The sequence below is a fragment of the Mobula birostris genome, chromosome 1 (assembly GCF_030028105.1).
Source record: "Mobula birostris isolate sMobBir1 chromosome 1, sMobBir1.hap1, whole genome shotgun sequence".
NCBI lineage: Eukaryota > Metazoa > Chordata > Chondrichthyes > Myliobatiformes > Myliobatidae > Mobula > Mobula birostris.
The window spans coordinates 131,935,053-131,955,436 of record NC_092370.1 but is presented as its reverse complement, the minus strand read 5'-3'; the positions used below and the strand labels follow the sequence as shown (position 1 = coordinate 131,955,436).

Sequence of the window (20,384 nt, the reverse complement as noted above, 5' to 3'; positions counted from 1 at the left end):
GGACTTTTCATCTCAAGTTCTCAATTTTTATTGCCTATTTGTTTATTTATTTTTCTTTTATATTTATACCATTTGTTGTCTTTTGCACATTGATTGTCCTTTTTGTTGAGTGTGATCTTTCATAGATTCCATTATGTTTCTTGGATTTCTGAGTATGCCCACAAAAAAAAAATAAATCTCAGGGTTGTATCTGGTGACATATATGTACTTTGGTAATAAGTTTACTTTGGATTTTGAAATCATGACTGGTTTGGGAATACAAGAAGAAGAGAAACTGCTCTCATTTGCCATTGATTCAAGAACCAGGGAGCACAGACATTTAGGCAGAAAGTACCTTGGAGACTTGGTAATTAATCTGATCTGGAACTTGCTATCTGCTGAGATGCAGGACAAAAAAATCAGTGAGTACCTTCAAAGCACAATTGGGGAAGCACATGAGAGAGAGTAATATGGAAGGCCATGAGGAAAGTAATAGGGGCAGGAGGAGGGATTAGGATTGATAGGGTTGTTCTACTGAGACCCAATATAAACCTGATGGTCTGAATGTTCCTACCATCTTGGGCCCAACATATAGATGCAATTACGAAGGAGGGATACCAGTGGCTATACTTCTTTAGGAGCTTGAGGATACTTGGTTCATCACCAAAGACTCTACCAAAATTCTACAGAGGTACCGTGGAGGTACAGGCAGTGCTTGGAGTGATATGGGTCAAATGCAGGAAATTAGCACTAGGTTGGTGGGTGCATTGGTCTGCATAGATTGGTTGGGCTGTACTGCATTGCTCTATGACTCTATGACTCCGTTACAAAGTTCCAGAGAAATGCAAAGTGAACATTTGTCTAGTTTTGGATAGTAGTTCTCGTCGTGGCTATCCCTCGAGGTCGAGGATGATGGTCTTCCTTCTGTCAATCTACTTATGGGCTCTCAAGTGGCTTATGAATCTAATCTTAGCTTGGAAAGTTCTTCCGCATTCAGGACAGGTAGTTCCAGATGGCAGATCAGGCTTTGGTTGTTGCTGCCTCTCTTTCCATTTTCTTCTCTTTCCTTCTAATTCTGCACATCTGTTGGCTTTGAAAGTTGCTGTTCCTTCTCGGATGATGGCTTGCCAGAGTTTCCTGTCCTTGGCATTGGTTTCCTAATTGTTGATGTCACAGTAGTTCTACCAGTGCAGTGAATTCCCACTCCAGCTCTTCAGTGGTAGTCCCCAGCTGTGCTGATAAACATAACTAAATGATCTATACCAAGGGTTCCAAACCTGGGGTCCACAGATCTCTTGCTTAATGGTATCGGTCCATGGCATAACTAAAGGTTGGGAACCCTTGATCTATACCCTTTAGACAAAGGTCACTACTTTTGCGGTAGAATGGTTGAACTGGTCATGTTTGTAGTTGTAATGGTGTCTGGGGTGATACAGATCTGAAGTGCAGGCAAACTACAAATGGGTATTGTTTCTCTCAACTCTGTCAATATTTATCCAAGACACAAAACTCATTCATATTGAGGCCTTCAATCTGTTCAGCAGGATGTCATCTACAAACTTTTACCTTCGAACATTTGGAATGACTACCCAAAAGTGGCATGGTGGCATAGCAGTTAGCTTAATGCTTTATAGTGCCAATGACTCAGGGTTAAGTTCTGCCGCTATTGGTAAGGAGTTTGTTTGTTCTTCCCATGACCAAGTGGGTTTCCTCCAGATGCTCTTGTTTCCTCCCTCATTCCAAAGACATCCAGGTCAGTAAGGGTTAGTAAGTTGTGGGCATGCTATGCTGGCACCAGAAGCATTGTGATACTGTGTTGGTCATTGACACAAATGACACATTTATTTCATTGTATGTTTCAATGTACACGTGGCAAATAAAGCTAAACTTTAAATGTTTCAAACTCCAATGCCTCTATTTGAAATCACTAAGTTAACAATTAAAACCTGTTGTTTTAGAATATCTGTTAAACTTCCTTGAGGCAATTGTCTAGGTCTGTCCATCTTTTCAAGCTGATTTCCTTGCCTTGGTTTAATAATGCTTCTGGCTAAGTCACCTAAGCAATCTCACTTTTTTGATATTGAAAAATTATCCTTTCTAAGTTGGCGTGAAAAAATTGAATTGCCACTAACTGTGTGTGATGATTCCTGCAATAATCCAGACAGACTATCATTTAGAGCAGAAAACACTTGCTTAACCAATTTCCACACTGGTTAAAGAAGGTTCGCCTATTGTCGCTAGCTTCCCTGTGCATTTGGCAATAGCCATGAAAGAATATTATAAGGATGTTGCCAGGACTTGAGGGACCTGAGTTATAGGGAAAAGTTGAATTGGTTGGGATATTACTTACTGAAGCATAGGAGAATGAGCGGAGATTTAATAGAGGTTTGCAAAGTTATGAGTTATAGGGTAAATGCAAACTGGCTTTATCCACTGAGGCTGGGTGACACTGGAACGAGAGGTCATGGGTTAAGGGTGAAAGCTGAAATGAGGGGGGACTTCTTCACTCAAAGGGTGGTGCAAGTGTGCAACGAGCTGCCAGTGAAAGTGGTAGATGTGAGTCCAATTTAAATATCTCAGAGAAGTTTGGGTAAGTACATGGATGGGAGGGTTATGGAAGGTGCAGGTCAATGGGAACAGGCAGAATATGTTCAGCATGAACTAGAAGGGTCAAAGGGCCTGTTTCTGAGTGATAGTGCTCTATGAACCAACGGCTCTGGGTACTCGTCATCGCACCAGACCACACAGTGTATCGATCCAAAAACCTTCTTTAGATTGGCTACAGGTGAATGAAAAAGCTGCTTTTCAGAATAGTGTCTGTTATCATTTTTTTCTCTTTGAAGGTTTTTAAAACATCTTTTCATTGATTTGGACAGAAATACAATCACTTCTGCAGTCCAAATGGTGCATTTTACTGTATGCTTTGCTATACATATGGCAAATATATTAATGTGAATCAATAGATTTGAATCAGGAATTGATGGTCCTTCTGTTCCTTCACCATACCACTTAGTGTATTGTGCTTGATTATTTTCTGAGCAAAGTCAAAATCAAAGTCAAATTTATTATCAAACTATGCATATTGTATCATATGCCACCCTGAAGGCATTTTAAAGGAAAATATAGAAATTCAATAGAATTTATGAAAAACTACATAAATGAAGACCGAGAAACAACCATTGTGCAAAAGAAGACAAATGATGCAAATAAAAAACATCATAAGATATGGAATAGTAGGTTACCCTGATTGTTTCAGATAATGCATGCTATAAGGGTGACATAGTAACATAGCAGTCAGCATAACATTATTACAGTGTCAATGACCCAGGTTCATTTCCCACTGCTACCTGTAAGGAGTCTGTACTTTCTCCCCCGTTAGCACACGAGTTTCCTCCAGTGTTCGGGTGTCCTCCCACATTCCAAAGATTTATAGATTAGTAGGTTAATTGGTCACATAGGTGTAATTGGGCAGCCTGTCACCATTGGGCCAAAAGGGCCTCTTTACCATTCTGTAAGTCTCTAAATCTAACTCTTCAAAACTTCTTTGGACCAAAAAGAAACATTCAAGTTCAGGAGAGCTGCTTTCCCGTTGAAGAATTTTGCCCTGTAAGTTTGGACATTCAAATGCATAAAGGTGTAAATAATCTACAAGAAAAAAACTTCAATTACACTGAGTGAATGAGTGAAGTAAATGTAACAGAGATATGACAGTAGATTTTTGTTTTATTTGAACTCAAAGATGCTACTTGCAAGGATAGCAGTTATTACTCATCCAGCATTCACCTTTGAACCCTGTTCTTCTCTCAGTCATTCCAAGGTCAGCTAAAAGTCAACCATCTTGAACTCTGCTCTTAGCTAGACTGGTGAAAAAAGGCAGATATTGATCCTGGATAGAAGTTAGTTATGTTCATTACTGGCAGTAGCTTTCTTACTTCCCGGTTGATTTGGGTTTTCCAGCTGAAAAGTGGGATCTGAACTTGATTCTCTCTCCCCTTAATGGATGGCCTGTAGTTTGTTTCTTAATGCTCTCTAAATATAAGAGATTTACTTAAATAAATACATCACATGTTGTTGATTAGAATGGGTGGGGGGATCTCATTGAAATCTATCAAATATTGAAAGGCCTAGATGGAGTGGATGTGGAGAAGATATTTCTATAGTGGGGGAGTCTAGGACCAGAGGGCACAGCCTCAGAATAGAAAGACATCCCTTTAGAACAGGGATAAGGAGAATTTTCTTTCAACAGAGGGTGGTGAATCTGTGGAATTCACTGCCCTAGGTGGAGGCCAAGTCACTGGGTATATCTAAGGTGAATTTTGATAGGTTCTCAATTAACAAGGGTGTCAAATTTTGTGGGGAGAAGACAAATTTTGTGGGAAGAAGGAAGAAGAAGAGGGATAATAAATTGGGAGGATGGAATGGTGGACAGACTCAATGTCAAATGGCCTAATTCTGCTCCTATGTCTTATGGTCTTATGTTTTCTGTGAGTTGATAAATTAACAGTAAAAAATGTCATTAATTTATGTTTTTTCATTTGCAAATGTTGTCTGAACTCTGCTTTCACTCAAGATATCTCTACCTCTATTGGGAGAATACTTCAATTCTTTTGTTAAGATTCAGGTCAGTCCATTTGCACCATATCTGAATCAGAATTTGTTTTTATTTTTTTAATAATTCACTTTAAATCAAAATCGTGCTCCAAGTTGACTTTTCAGAATGTTTGTACATTCGTGAACAATAAATCATTTGAATTTCCTATCCACCTATACAAGTCCACGTAGTGAATAATAAAGGAAAAGTTTGCAGTGTGCAGTAGGTCAATCAGCATCTGTAAAGATAAAAAGGAGGTTCTGGCTTTTTTGATTGGCATCATCCATCAAAGATATGATGAAGGACACACAGTGTATAAATAGCGTATCTCTTCACAGGGGTCACCTTTTGATGCATGTTCCATTTTATTTTCAATTGCACTGAAAAGTCTACTAAAAAGTCATGGATACAGTCCAGTCCATCACAGGCAGTCTCTCCACCACTGTACATCCATGTACAAGGAGCAGAGTCACAAGAAAGCAGCATCCGTCATGAAGGGCAGCCACCCTCCAGGCCATGGTCTCCACTCACTCCCACCAACAGGAAAGGGATACAGGAGCCTTGGGTCCCACACCCAAGGCTCAGGAACAGTCATTACCCTGCAACAATCAGGCTCCTGAAACAGCCACAACTCTGAACTGATTCCATAACCTACCGACCCACTTGCAAGAACACAACAAGCCATGTTCTCAGTATTATCATTTATTTCATATTAATTTGCATTTGCAGTTTGTCTTCTTTGTCTCTCTTCATGGGTCATTTTTTCATTGGCTCGAAAGCACTGTGAATGACTGTGAGAAATTGAAACTCTAGGTAGTATATGGTTACATGGACAGTATGTACTTTGATGGTGTATTTACTGTGAACTTTTGCACTTTGAGCTTTAAAACGCTGGACGTGATTTAGAATTATAGAATCTATTATCAGTTCTTTACATCCTTTCATACCCTTACGGCATCCTTTCTGCTCTACTGTAAGTATATTGTGCTTACCTAAGTGACTGGTGATTAGTTGTGAGATGCATGAGGTTACAATTTTATACATAGATTGTTACAAGTAATAGGATGATATTTTGATGAGTCATTTGTGATTTCTCCTTAAAGTAAGAGATACGTTTTACCTTCTGTCAAAAGCGTGGGCACTTTTTCAGAATTTTTAAGCAAATTGATATATGCATTAATAGGTACAGATGAAGGCAAATAATTTTTTTCCAATAATTATGAATATTATCACTAGCAGTCCTTTTCCACGTGGGTATTTTCCATAACTGCTTTTAGCATATCCATTATAACTTCAGGTGTTTTCATGTTTTCAATCGTGTCTGTGCATTCTTTTTCTTCCCTAATCCAGCTTGCTTCTTAATTGTGTGTCGCCCTGTTTGACCAGGTATTAGACCAAAAGTTCATTATCTCTGTGTTTGTTGGTAATTTCGTGCTAGGGTTGGAGCTGTTTTGATGCATTGAATTTAGTTTCAATGTCCTATATATAAATCTTTTTCATTGATCCTGAACAGGTAATTATGGTTTTTTTCATCTGGTACATTTCTGGTACTGTTAGCCACCAAGCTTTTGTTAAAGTGTATCTTTAAATTCTACAGTGCTTTTGTTAGGTTGATTGTATCTTGTATGGAACTTATATTTCTTTAGCTTTTCTGTTCACTTTCTTGCTTGGGTTATCCACTTTATACTCCATTAGACAAACAATTTTTGTTCTTAAAGTTTCAATTTTGTTTCTTAATCTCTTCTGCCATTTCAATGTTCTCATTTTATTACTCAGTTTTCAGTTTCCATTAATGAGTGCCTCTATTCCAGAGCCAGCCATTGCACTGCACTGCTGTTGATGCTGAGCGGTCTGTTACTGTGTGTAGTTCTTCAAATGTGTCAGGTTTTCCTAAATATTGTTGTAGTATAATGTTGTTGACACATAAACTCTTCTCAGGCTTTCAGCCAAGCCCAGGCGTCATTTGAACTGATGTTTCAATGGCAAACTCTGCCAGCTTCATCAGTGATGATCTCTAATCTAGTGTCTAATCTGGTGGTATATAAACTCAACTCAATTGCGACCGCCAGTCTTCCCTATGGCTTTTGGGACTGCCTGGTGAAGGAAGCCATTGAAATAAGACTAGAGGATAAGAATTTCAACAAAGATAAAGGTCTCACTTTAAGTAAACTCTGGAATATGATTTTGAACAAGGTGGGACAGCGGAAACCTGATTGGTTGAGGACTAACCTATCAGGAAGAACGGACAACAGGTGTTGAGTATATTTACTACTGGACTAGACATGCCTAAGCATCATTCCTGATGAAGATAGCACAGTTTGTGATTAAAAAGTCAGTTAAAATTGACATCTGGACCTTGATAGAATCCCAAGAAGCGTTTAGGTGTCATATACACCGGGAAAGCTCTAGATCCCTTTTCACAATGTTGTTGAGATTGTTAACAATATTTGCAAATTTTGATGACATGTCTTCTTTTGGTATAGGGTCTTTTTGTTGAGTGTGTACCCATGTACTCAGTGTCGGAGGGCTGATCGGAGGCTCAGAGTTTTTGGACGACTCAGAGTCGGACTGTGGTCGGGATGGCAGGGAGAGTTTTCTTCCTTCTCCTGTCTGTGTGATATGTGGGACTTTCAAGAAACTTTGAACTCTTTTACTGTGCCATGGACTGTTCTTCATCAAGTTAAGGTATTGTTGCACTGTTGTAACTGTATGTTATAATTATATGATTTTGTAGTTTTTTCAGTCTTGGTCTGTCCTGTGCTTTGTGATATCACACCGGAGGAATATTGTATCATTTCTTAATGCATGCATTACTAAATGACAATAAAAGAGGACTGTGTGTCCTCATAATCTATTCTAATGTACTGTGTTAGTATCATGTTAAATATTAGGTTAATTTTGTCTGTAAGCTCAGCTTTAAGCTCAGCTTTGTCCTCAGCATTCTGCGGAGGCTCCGCACCTGTGTTGTTGCTATTAGTGTCAGGTTGCGGAGCAGTTGTTGAACTAATTCCGTTTTCATCCATGCTTCGGGTGGGTGGGGGGGAGGGTGGAATTTTCATTATTTCCTTACATAGCATTGATTAGGCTGGTTTCTTTGTAGCTCTTGTGCTACTTCTAGTTTTGTTTAGTTTAACCTGTCTATAGGGATTAAGTTTCTTTTATTATCACAATACGTTGATCTGCCATTTGTTGTGCAATTACTTGCATGAAGGGATATTATGCTATAAACTGTTGATAAAGTTTGTCCCTGTGTGCTGTCATGTCAGTCTCAGGTTCTGTTACTCAGTAACATACACGCATTATGAATGTGTTTACTTCTAATGACTATTTCATGCGCGTCTTTCTTCTCTTAATTGCTTGAGTGGTCTCCGTTGTAAGTGGATGCTCCCCTGAGAAACAGCCTGTGGTGTTGGTGGGTTACTTTGAAAGCTGGCTGTATCTTTTTTCGAGTTTCTTCAGCAGTGTACCACAAGCAGTTCGTTTACCGTCATGCCCAGCGCCAGCTTCAGGTGTGACCTGGCGATCCCCAGGCAGCAGCCGTGTCACTTTATTCCACAGACATCTCTCCAGTTATAAAGTGAAAGGTTGTAGCTTTTTGTATCTACAGCCAAGTTGTGGTTTCAACTACTTCCAGTATGAGGAACAGACGCTGACTCAGTCTGGGTACAGACATGTTCTTATTTTGGTCCACGAATGCTGTTTCAATTCCCATCCGCCTTACACATCCATAGAGCTTTCCCCAATCTGCCACCTGGGAGCAGAGTAAACCCCTCATGGGCTATTTTTATTATTATTATTATTATTATTTTTGTATTTGCACAGTTTGTCTTCTTTTGCACATTTTTTTTGCTTGTCAGCCTTTGTGTGTCGATATTCATTGATTTTATTTTATTTCTTTGTTCTATTGTGGATGTTTGCAAGAAAATTAATCTCAGGGTAGTATATGTTGATCTTGAATTTTGAACTTGAAATGTGGTCTTAAACACTGATGTCAATGTTACACAGTGTGTAAGTGATGCACAGGAGGAATGTGTAACTTATGGTCTTGGCATGACATTGATGTTGAGACTTTAGAATGGATTTAAGGAAGTTGAAGGAGCAGGGAGTGGACTTCACACAATGTAAGTGAAAATTATTGATTAAACTTTCGGCCGGCAGACACAGCTACTACATTGAGGAGAAAAAAGAAGCAGTTTGCTATATAACAAAAGAAAATTATATTCCAAAAAGGTTTTGCGGTTCTGCGATGAAATGGCAGCAGTATCTTTGGAGATTGAGTAAGTAGAGTCCACTGAACCATTTTAGCTTCTCACCTACAAGGGTCATAAACTTAGCATGAAATCAGCCAAGTGCAAGATTGGTCACAAGCTGCGTGAGAGAGAGGAAGCCAAAGTTGATTAGCTTGCTGTTGAGATTTGCTGTTGGAATTGCTGAAGGGCACGGAGGGCAATAATGTGATTAAATACAGAGGGGGAGAAACATAGTTGCTAAAATGCCCTAGAGATGACAGGCATTTTCTTGTAATATTGAAGCATATTGGACAACAGGGATGAAATCAGCAGCACTGGGTGCCAGCCTGAAGAAATATTAGGGCAGGCTCCATGTGAAGGGAAATGTCTACCAACAACAGTAGGAAAGATATTACCTACAACAGTAAGATAATAACATGCTACAGTAACCTCTCCACACAACCTAATATGCAGAGCAGGGATGTTTATATAGAGAGATAGTCAGTCACCTACAGCTCAGTTTAAACTATGTGATGCCAGCTCATCCTTGCTGGAAGATAGAACATAGAACATAAAACATTGTAGGTAGAACATAGTATAACAACAGAGTACAATACTTCAGCCCAAAATGTTGTGCTGACCCTTTAACATACTCTAAGATCACTGTAATACTTCCCTCCTACGTAGTCCTCCATTTGTCATTCATCCATGTACCTTCCTCACCTTCTGTGCTGCTTAAACTAACTTGTTTTCCCTCTTTCTCTGTTCTGAGTAAAAGCCCTCAACTTTTCTCTTTCCACAGACGCTGCACGGCCTGCTAAGATTTTCCAGCACTTTCTGTTTCTGTCACCGTACCCAAAGCTGGGGCTGGAAGACCAGAAGCTGAGTGACATGGCAGTGTAGCGGGTAGTGTAATGCTTTTCAATGCCTGCTGTAAGATCAGGGACATGGAGGCCAGTGCAGAAGGCAGCGAGAGTTCGGCACCAACTGTCTGCCTTTTGATCGCTGCTGAGAAGTATTCTGTGAGTGGCCTATCACTGTGTAGCTCGGTGTGGCAGGTATGACCTGTACAAAAAGGACTAGTTACACCTGAACCCAAGGGGGAAGAATATCCTTGTGGGCAGGTTTGCTAGAGCACTTGGGGAGTGATAGGGCCGAGGATGGGGCAGTTAGTACACAACTAGATACAGTGGGTAGTGAGGCTGTGAAGAAGGAGAGGCAGATGATAAGCTGTGGCCTAACTGTTGTTTGTATATGGTTCTGGCAAATTCCCACCATCAGCGACATTTACAAACGCAGATGCTGGAATCTGGAGCAACAAAAAAAAATGAAGGTTCTCAACCCAAAATGTCAAATGTACATTTCCCTCCACAGATGCTGTCTGACTCAACTGAGTTCCTCTCGTATCTTGTCTGTAAACCTTCCTGTTGTTCAGTTCTGTGCCTTGACTGATAAAGTATTCTGTTTACCTTTGTCCTGCTTCTTTTAAGTATTTGGAGATAAATAATCCAATTTTTGTTCATTATCCTCACATTTATAGACCATAGCCTTTTGACGATCTCCAAAGTCTTCCTCTGTGGTCTTGCTTTTGGCTGCCAAGCCCCTCACTTCAATCTTTCCCTAAACAGAAGGAAAGAAAGAAAAAATAATCTAGGACTTTATTGTAAGAGAATGAGAGGAGATTTGATAGAGGTATACAAGACTTTGAAGGGTATAGCAGTCTTCTTTCACTGAGGTTGGGTGGGACTAGAATTAAGAGGTCATGGGTTAAGGGTGAAAGGTGAAGTGTTTAAGTCAAACATAAGTGGAACTTCTTCATTCAGATGGTAGGTGAGAGTGTGGAATGAGCTGCCAGTGGAAGTGATGGGAGCAAGTTCGATTTCAATATTTGAGAGAAATTGGGATATATACATGGATGGGAAGGGTATGGAAGTCAATGGTCTGGGTGCAGTTCAATGTGATAGGCATCATATTAGATTGGCATAGACTAGATGGGCTGAACAGCCTGCTTCTGTGCTGTTGTGCTCTATGACTCTCTATCCTATGTCTCTTCTTCTATAAAACCAACCTCTTTCAGGCATCTTTCTCACATCTCCTTATGGGGCTTGGCATCATTTTTGTTTTACACTGGTCCTTGGAGCATTTTGTTGTGTAACAGAAATTATATAAATAGAAGTTTCATTGCTGCTATCCCATGAGTTAACTAGTGCCCAACTTGAAGGTTGGTACCTTCAAGAACATTGGAGAGGTTGTACTGTGCACTTTGTATAGCAAAGTCATGTTTGTGTCCTTCATGTATTTTTTACTGAGTCCACATTTTCAGTACCTTAATTGGATCTGTACTGTGGGAATAGAAAAACAAATGCAAAAATGTCAACTATATTAAATAACTCAAAGGCAGTGGAGAAAATACAAATTAATTTATTCTTCAACACCTACATTGCAACGTATTAATCTGCAGTGGCTCCTGGCTAGGGAACAATTGCCATAAAATATGACTATTTCAAGCAGGACAAGTAGTTTTTTTTTTGGAACAGACTGAATTAGCTGGTTTGAATTTATGAACAAGTTCTTGAGGTGGGAGAGGAATGGTATAAAATTACCTGGAACTCTATTTTTATTGTAATGATATCAGTACTTCACCTGAAAGACTGTGGTAGTTAAGAAGACAGCCTGCCTCCACCTTCATGAGAATACTTGTTATGTAGAGGCCATGTCTCTGGGTATATTGAAAGAGGAGGTTGATAGGTTCTTAATTAGTAAGGGCATCAAAAGTTACAGAAGACAGAAAAATGTGGTTGAAAAGGAAAATAAATCAGCCATGATTGAATGGTGGACAAGACTTAATGGACCAATTGGCCTAATTCTGCTCCTATGTCTTATGATCTTATCACATGCCTATCAACAAATTGGGGTAGAGTTTGGTTTGTATAGAACCCGAACAGTAGGGACATCAAACCAAACCTTTATCAAGGACAGAGGTAGGAACAGACAATGTGGAAAAGTATTTTAAGAGGGGGAGGGCCAATTATGATGATATTAGGCAGGTTCTTGTTTGCATAAATTGAAAACCGATATTCTTAAGGAAATGTACAAACAGAAATGTGGAGGTTGTTTAGGGCGCACTTACATTGGGTTCTGGATAGGTTTGTCTCACTGAGACAGGGAAAGATGGTAGGGTGAGAGAATCATGTTTGACAAAGGAGGTGGAACAATTAGTTGAGAGGAAGAAGAAGGTATACTTAAGGCTGAAGTATCACAATTGAGAGAGACTTTGACAAATGCGAGAACACTGTAGAACAGGCTAATATGCTAGAGCAAGTTGAGGCTGAGAAAGGAGTATTGTTGGAGCTGCTGAAAAACATTGGGGTAGTTAAGCAACACACACAAAAATTGCTGGTGAACACAGCAGGCCAGGCAGCATCTCTAGGAAGAGGTACAGTCGACGTTTCGGGTTGAGACCCTTCATCAGGACTAATTGAAAGAAGAGATAGTAAGAGATTTGAAAGTGGGAGGATAGTTAAGTCCCCAGGGCCAGATGGGATGTACTCCAGGTCACTACTTGAAAAGAGGAAAGATATTGTTGGAGTGTTGACAATGATCTTTGTGTCCTCCCTGGTCACAGGAATGGTACCAGAGGATGCTTTTCCATTGTTCAAGAAAGATAATAGGGAAATCCTGGGAATTATATATCACTGAGTTTTATTTCAGTGGCAGGCAAACTATCAGACAGGATAGTTAGGGAGAGGAATTACGAGTATTTGAGAAACTTATCTTATTGGGGTGGTTAGCAAGGCTTTGTGAGGGGCAGATCATGCCTCACGAGCCTGACTGAATTTGTCAAGTAGATGACAAAACAAACTGATGAAGCTAGACCAGAGGCTGTGGTGTATATGCATTTTAGTAAGGTATTGGATAAAGTTCCCCTTGGTAAACTCAGGAGGCATGGAATCCGGGGAAATTTGGTTGTGTGGATTTGTAATTGGCTTACCCACGGAAAGCAGAGGGTAGTTGTAGAAGGAGTATATTCCGTCTGGAGGTGAGTGACCAGAGGTGTCCCGTAGAGATCTGCTCTGGAACCCTAACTCTTTGTGATATTTATAAATGACTTGGATGAGGAAGTGGAAGGGTGGGTTAGTAAGTTTGTAGATGACACAAAGCTACATGGTTTTGTGGATAGTGGAGAAAGTTTGTTGCCTCCTGGGTGCCAGGGTCTGGGATGTTTCTGACCAGGTGCATAACATCCTGGGACGAGAGAGAAAGCAACCAGAAGTTGTGATACATGTTGGTACCAACGACATAGGCAGGAAGAGGGATCAGGTGTGAGTTTCGGGAACTAGGCAGAAGGCTGAAGAACAGGACCTCAAGGGTGGCGTTCTCAGGATTGCTGCCAGTGTTACGTGACAGTGATGGTAAGAATTGGAGGAGATGGCAGTTGAACGCGTGGCTGAGGAGTTGATGCAGGGAGCAGGGTTTTAGATTTTTGGATCATTGGGATCTCTTCTGGGGAAGGTGGGACCTGTACAGATTGGATGGGTTGCACCTGAACTTGAGGGGGAGCAATATCTTTGCAGGTAGGTTTGCTAGCATGGTTCGGGAGGGTTTAAACTAATTTGCAGGGGGATGGGACCCAGAGCGATAGAGCAGTGAAAGAAGTGCATGGAGTAAAGCCAGATCTAACATATAGAGAGGCTTTGAGGAAAGAGAAGCAGAATAAACGGCGTAAAGGTAGTAAGGTACAAGGGCTGAAGTGTGTGTACCTCAATGCAAGAAGCATCAGGAACAAAGGTGATGAACTCAGAGCTTGGATACATACATGGAATTATGATATAGTGGACATTACATGGGCTTGGCTTGCACCAGGGCAGGAATGGATTCTCAATATTCCTGGATTTCAGTGCTTTAAAAGGGATAGAGGGGGGGGGGAAGGGGAGGAGGGGTGGCATTACTGGTCAGGGATACTATTACAGCTACGGAAAGGGTGGGTAATGCAGCAGGATCCTCTTTTGAATCAGTATGGGTGGAAGTCAGAAACAGGAAGGGAGCAGTTACTCTACTGGGGATATTCTATAGACCCCCTGGTAGCAGCAGAGATACAGAGGAGCAGATTGGGAGGGAGATTTTGGAAAGGTGCAAAAATAACAGGGTTGTTATCGTGGGTGACTTTAACTTCCCTAATATTGATTGGCAACTGATTAGTTCCAAGGGTTTAGATGGGGTTTGTTAAGCGTATCCAGGACGGATTCCTGTCACAGTATGCGTCACAGTAACCCTAACCCTAACCCTAACCCTAGACAGGCCGACTAGGGGGAATGCCATACTATATCTAGTACTAGGTAATGAACCGGGTCAGGTCACAGATCACAGATCACAGATCACAGGTCACAGATCTCTCAGTGGGTGAGCATCTGGGGGACAGTGACCACCGCTCCCTGGCCTTTAGCATTATCATGGAAAAGGATAGAATCAGAGAGGACAGGAAAATTGTTAATTGGGGAAGGGCAAATTATGAGGCTATAAGGCTAGAACTTGCGGGTGTGAATTGGGATGATGTTTTTGCAGGGAAATGTACTATGGACATATGGTCGATGTTTAGAGATCTCTTGCAGGATGTTAGGGATAAATTTGTCCCGGTGAGGAAGATAAAGAATGGCAGGAGGTGGAAAATCTAGTCAGGTGGAAGAAGGCAGCATACATGAGGTTTAGGAAGCAAGGATCAGATGGGTCTATTGAGGAATATAGGGAAGCAAAAAAGGAGCTTAAGAAGGGGCTGAGAAGAGCAAGAAGGGGGCATGAGAAGGCCTTGGTGAATAGGGTAAAGGAAAACCCCAAGGCATTCTTCAATTATGTGAAGAACAAAAGGATGACAGGAGTGAAGGTAGGACCGATTAGAGATAAAGGTGGGAAGATGTGCCTGGGGGCTGTGGAAGTGAGTAAGGTCCTCAATAATTACTTCTCTTCGGTATTCACCAATGAGAGGGAACTTGATGATGGTGAGGACAATATGAGTGAGGTTGATGTTCTGGAGCATGTTAAAATTAAGGGACAGGAGGTGTTGGAGTTGTTAAAATACATTAGGACGGATAAGTCCCTGGGGCCTGACGCAATATTCCCCGGGCTACTCCACGAGGTGAGGGAAGAAATTGCTGAGCCTCTGGCTCGGATCTTTATGTCCTCGTTGTCCACGGGAATGGTACCGGAGGATTGGAGGGAGGCGAATGTTGTCCTTTTGTTCAAAAAAGGCAGTAGGGATAGTCCGGGTAATTACAGACCAGTGAGCCTTACGTCTGTGGTGGGAAAGCTGTTGGAAAAGATTCTTAGAGATAGGATCTATGGGCATTTAGAGAATCATGGTCTGATCAGGGACAGTCAGAATGGCTTTGTGAAGGGCAGATCGTGTCTAATAAGCCTGATAGAGCTCTTTGAGGAGGTGACCAGGCATATAGATGAGGGTAGTGTAGTGGATGTGATCTACATGGATTTTAGTAAGGCATTTGATAAGGTTCCACACGGTAGGCTTATTCAGAAAGTCAAAAAGCATGGGATCCAGGGAAGTTTGGGCAGGTGGATTCAGAGTTGGCTTGCCTGCAGAAGGCAGAGGGTCGTGGCGGTGGGAATACATTCAGATTGGAGGAGCGTGACTAGTGGTGTCCCACAAGAATCTGTTCTAGGACCTCTACTTTTCGTGATTTCTATTAACAACCTGGATGTAGGGGTAGAAGGGTGGGTTGGCAAGCTTGCAGACGACACAAAGGTTGGTGGTGTTGTAGACAGTGTAGAGGATTGTCAAAGATTGCAGAGAGACATTGATAGGATGCAGAAGTGGGCTGAGAAGTGGCAGATGGATTTCAACCCAGAGAAGTGTGAGGTGGTACACTTTGGAAGGACAAACTCCAAGGCAGAGTACAAAGTAAATGGCAGGATTCTTGGTAGTGTGGAGGAGCAGAGGGATCTGGGGTACATGTCCACAGATCCCTGAAAGTTGCCTCACAGGTAGACAGGGTAGTTAAGAAAGCTTATGGGGTGTTAGCTTTCATAAATCGAGGGATAGAGTTTAAGAGTCGCGATGTAATGATACAGCTCTATAAAACTCTGGTTAGGCCACACTTGGAGTATTGTGTCCAGTTCTGGTTACCTCACTATAGGAAGGATGTGGAAGCATTGGAAAGGGTACAGAGGAGATTTACCAGGATGCTGCCTGGTTTAGAGAGTATGCATTATGATCAGAGATTAAGGGAGCTAGGGCTTTACTCTTTGGAGAAAAGGAGGATGAGAGGAGACATGATAGAGGTGTACAAGATAATAAGAGGAATAGATAGAGTGGATAGCCAGCGCCTCTTCCCCAGGGCACCACTACTCAATACAAGTGAACAGGGCTTTAAGGTAAGGGGTGGGAAGTACAAGGGGAATATTAGAGGAAGGTTTTTTACTCAGAGAGTGGTTGGTGCGTGGAATGCACTGCCTGGGTCAGTGGTGGAGGAAAATACACTTGTGAAGTTTAAGAGACAACTAGACAGGTATATGGAGGAATTTAAGGTGGGGGGTTATATGGGAGGCAGGGTTTGACGGTTGGCACAACATTGTGGGCTGAAGGGCCTGTACTGTGCTGTACTATTCTATGTTCTATGTTCTATTTTTAAGGTTGTCACAGTCCACAGAGGGATATTAACAGGATGCAGGGCTCAGTGGAGAAAGGCAAATGAAGTTCAATCCAGGGGTAAAGTGATACACTTTGGAAGGTTGTTTTTGAAGGCAGAGTTCTTAGCAGTGTGGAGACACAGAGGGATCTTGGTGTCTAGGCCCATAGATCAGTTAAAGTTTCCATGCAAGTTGATAGTCTATTTAAAATGTGTGTTGACATTAAAAAGGCAGAGGGTGTGTTGACATTTATTAGTTGGGGCACCGAGTTCAAGTTATGTTGCAGCTCCTTAAACCGCTGGTCAGACCAGACTTGGAGTATTATGTTCAGTTCTGGTTGCTTCATTATAGGAAGGATGTGGAAGCTTTACAGAAGGTTTATCAGGATGTTGTTTGGATTAGAGACCAATGCCACATGAGGGAACGTTTAGCGAGCTACAGCTTTTCTCTTTAGAGCAAAGGAGGGTGAGAGGCATCTTAATGGAGTTGTATACAGTAAGATTATGAAAAGCATAGATAGAGTGGATAGCCAGCAGCTTTTTCCCATGCCGGCACTGGCCAATATCAGCAGACATACAGCCATAGAGTCAGAGAAAAGTAAAGCACAGAAACAGGACCTTCAGCCCATCTAGCCCATGCCAAATATCTGTTTTAGATGAGTGGCGGAAAGTTTTGAGGAAAGATAGGTTTTTCTTCAGAGAGTATTATGTGCCAGAAATGCACTGTTAGGAGTGATGGTAGAGGCTGATACAATCGGGATGTTTGAGGACCCTTACTTAGGCACACGGATGTAAGAAAATGCAGGATTGTGGACGGTGTTGGAATGAAAGGTTAGCTTGATACTGGAGTAGGTTTCTACAGATCTGCACAACATCGTGGGCCAAACGGCCCATACTGTGATATACTGCTCTATCTTCTTCTGTGTTTTGAAGCTTGATTAGACCTCACTTCCTGCATATGATTCTGGCCATCATGTCATAAAGGATAAATTTTAAGGCAGTGGAAAGTGCAAGGAAGATACAAAATGGTGATACCAGTAGACATGCCAGGAAAAGATAATCAGATTGTGTCTTTTCTCTTGGGGAAAAAGACGGCTGAGGGGTGAGCTAACAGAATTTTAAATTTGGAAATGCTTTGATAGAGCGGATAAAGTTGGAATATTTCCATTTGTGGAAATATGTAACTAGAGGCTATCATTACAGGATAGTCACCAAAAAATCCAATAGTGAGTTGAGAAGAGAGCAGTGAAAACATGGAACTTACCAGAACAGGAACAGCACACTAGTGACCATTTTATTAGGTACATCAGTACACCTGCTTGTTAATGCAAATATCTAATCAGCCAGTCATATGGTAGCAACTCATTGCATAAAAGCATACAGACATGGTCAAGACATTTAGTTGTTGTTCAGACCAAATATCAGAACAGGGAAGAAATGTGATCTAAGTGACCTTGACCGACCGTGGAATGATTGTTGGTGCCAGAGTATCTCAGGAAACTGCTGATCTCCTGGGATTTTCAGGCACAACAGTCTCTAGAGTTTACAGAGAATAGTGTGAAAAACAAAAAAAAACACCCAGTGAGAGGCAGTTCTGTGAGCAAAAAATGCCTTGTTAATGAGAGATGACAGAGGAGAATATCCAGACTGGTTCAAGCTGACAGTAATTCAAATAACCATGCATTACAACGGTGGTGCGCAGAAGAGCATCTCAGAACACACAACAGGTTGAACCTCGATATGGATGGGCTACATCAGCGGAGACCACAAACATACACTCAGTAGACATCTTATCAGATATAGAGGGTACCTAATAAAGTGGCCATTGAGTGCGTTCAACACCATCCGCCCTGCCCCGCTGGGGGAGAAGCTGACAGCGATGCCGGTGGATGCTTCCCTGGTATCATGGATTCTTGATTACCTGACTGGCAGACCACAGTACGTGTGCTTGCAACACTGTGCGTCCGACAGAGTGATCGGCAGCACTGGGGCTCCACAGCGGACTGTCTTGTCTCCCTTTCTCTTCACCATTTACACCTCGGACTTCAATTACAGCACAGAGTCTTGTCATCTTCAAAAGTTTTCTGATGACTCTGCCATAGTTGGATGCATCAGCAAGGGAGATGAGGCTGAGTACAGGGCTACGGTAGGAAACTTTGTCTCATGGTGTGAACAGAATTATCTGCAGCTTAATGTGAAAAAGACTAAGGAGCTGGTAGTAGACCTGAGGAGAGCTAAGGCACCGGTGACCCCTGTTTCCATCCGGGGGGTCAGTGTGGACATGGTGGAGAATTACAAGTACCTGGGGATACGAATTGACAATAAACTGGACTGGTCAAAGAACACTGAGGCTGTCTACAAGAAGGGTCAGAGCCGTCTCTATTTCCTGAGGAGACTGAGGTTCTTTAACATCTGCCGGATGATGCTGAGGACGTTCTACGAGTCTGTGTTGGCCAGTGCGATCATGTTTGCTGTTGTGTGCTGGGGCAGCAGGCTGAGGGTTGCAGACACCAGCAGAATCAACAGACTCATTTGTAAGGCCAGTGATGTTGTGGGGATGGAACTGGACTCTCTGACGGTGGTGTCTGAAAAGAGGATGCTGTCCAAGTTGTATGCCATCTTGGACGATGTCTCCCATCCACCACATAATGTACTGGCTGGGCACAGGAGTACATTCAGCCAGAGACTCATTCCACTGAGATGCAACACAGAGCATCATAGGAAGTCATTCCTGCCTGTGGCCATCAAACTTTACAACTCCTCCCTTGGAGGGTCAGACACCCTGAGCCAATAGGCTGGTCCTGGACTTTCTTGGCATAATTTACATATTATTATTTAACAATTTATTATTTTATTACTATTTAATTATTTATAGTGCAACTGTAACGAAAACCAATTTCTCCCGGGATCAATAAAGTATGACTATGACTATGACTATGTAAACACATTTAAGGGAGGCTGATAGCATTAGATGAGAAAAGACAGATAAGAGAAAGCAGGGAGGAGTTTGAGCAGGAGGGGAGGAAGGAAAAAGGGGGCTGTGGTTACCTGAAGTTAAGAGAAATCAATGTTCATGCTGTCAGGTTATAGTCTACAGAGGAAATATGTGGTATTGATCCTCTAATCTGTATCTGCTTTCGTTGTGGCAGTGGAGGGGCCGTGGGCAGACATGTCAGTGTGGGGATGGGAAATGGAATTGAAATGGTTGGCCAACAGGAGATTGCTTTGTTACACCAATAGGTTTTCAAAAGTAGCTCAGAAGGACAGAAAGACACAAATTCACAAATTATCTACTTAGAACAACAAAAGTATGTTTATTAGGGCAGAACAGACCAAGCATTAAAATACTTATCTAGCTATGCACGGGCCCCTCTCACTGCAGCACACCTCCCACCTGATCCACGGCACTGTTCACGACCAGTGCATTAGTGAGGCCTCAAAGAACTGTCCCAGGCCCCCTGAACACTTTATTTTATACCTTCTTCACTGATATGAAATGCCGCAGTAAGTGGGCCAATGCATAGCACCATCTGAAACCACCGAATTAGAACCAGTTATCACTCTTCACAAGTGCCATCCCATCCCTGAGCTCACCTGACTCTCATGTTCCCATGGCCGTTCCCACAGTAGTATTACATTCCAGTGGTTGCATTCCCACTGTAGTAATCAAAGTCTGTCACATTCAAGGCCATAGTGGTGGTAAGACATTCAACAAGCACAAAGATCAACCCTTTACAATACCATCCACTCCTCGAATGTTGCAACCCCATTACATCTGGCCCACAGGCTTTAGTTCAACCCCCATGGACCACCCACCATATTACAAAATGGCTAAAGTAACACCCCAGTGGACTACAGTAGCCCACCAGTCTCCTGGTGCTCCAAAGACTCTCCAACTCCCTGCTGGGGTATAATAGTTATGGAACTGATACCCCATTATTATATATC

At 41.9% G+C, this 20,384-nt stretch overlaps 1 protein-coding gene across 4 annotated transcripts in view; it reads right to left on the bottom strand.

The window, feature by feature from the left end:
- The window catches only part of LOC140199916 (coiled-coil domain-containing protein 102A-like), a 649,450-nt gene that overhangs the window by 92,117 nt on the left and 536,949 nt on the right, over positions 1–20,384 (bottom strand). For 2 of the 4 annotated variants that reach the window (XR_011886534.1, XM_072262457.1), the window contains one exon: positions 9,246–10,419. The exons of the other annotated variants lie outside the window; for them this stretch is intronic. Coding sequence is in view for 1 of the 2 variants with exons in the window: in XM_072262457.1 (XP_072118558.1) it covers positions 10,404–10,419 (16 nt within the window). In the remaining variant the exon portion in view is untranslated. Of the gene's footprint in view, positions 1–9,245; positions 10,420–20,384 lie in introns of those variants that run through there. 4 annotated transcript variants of the gene reach the window in all.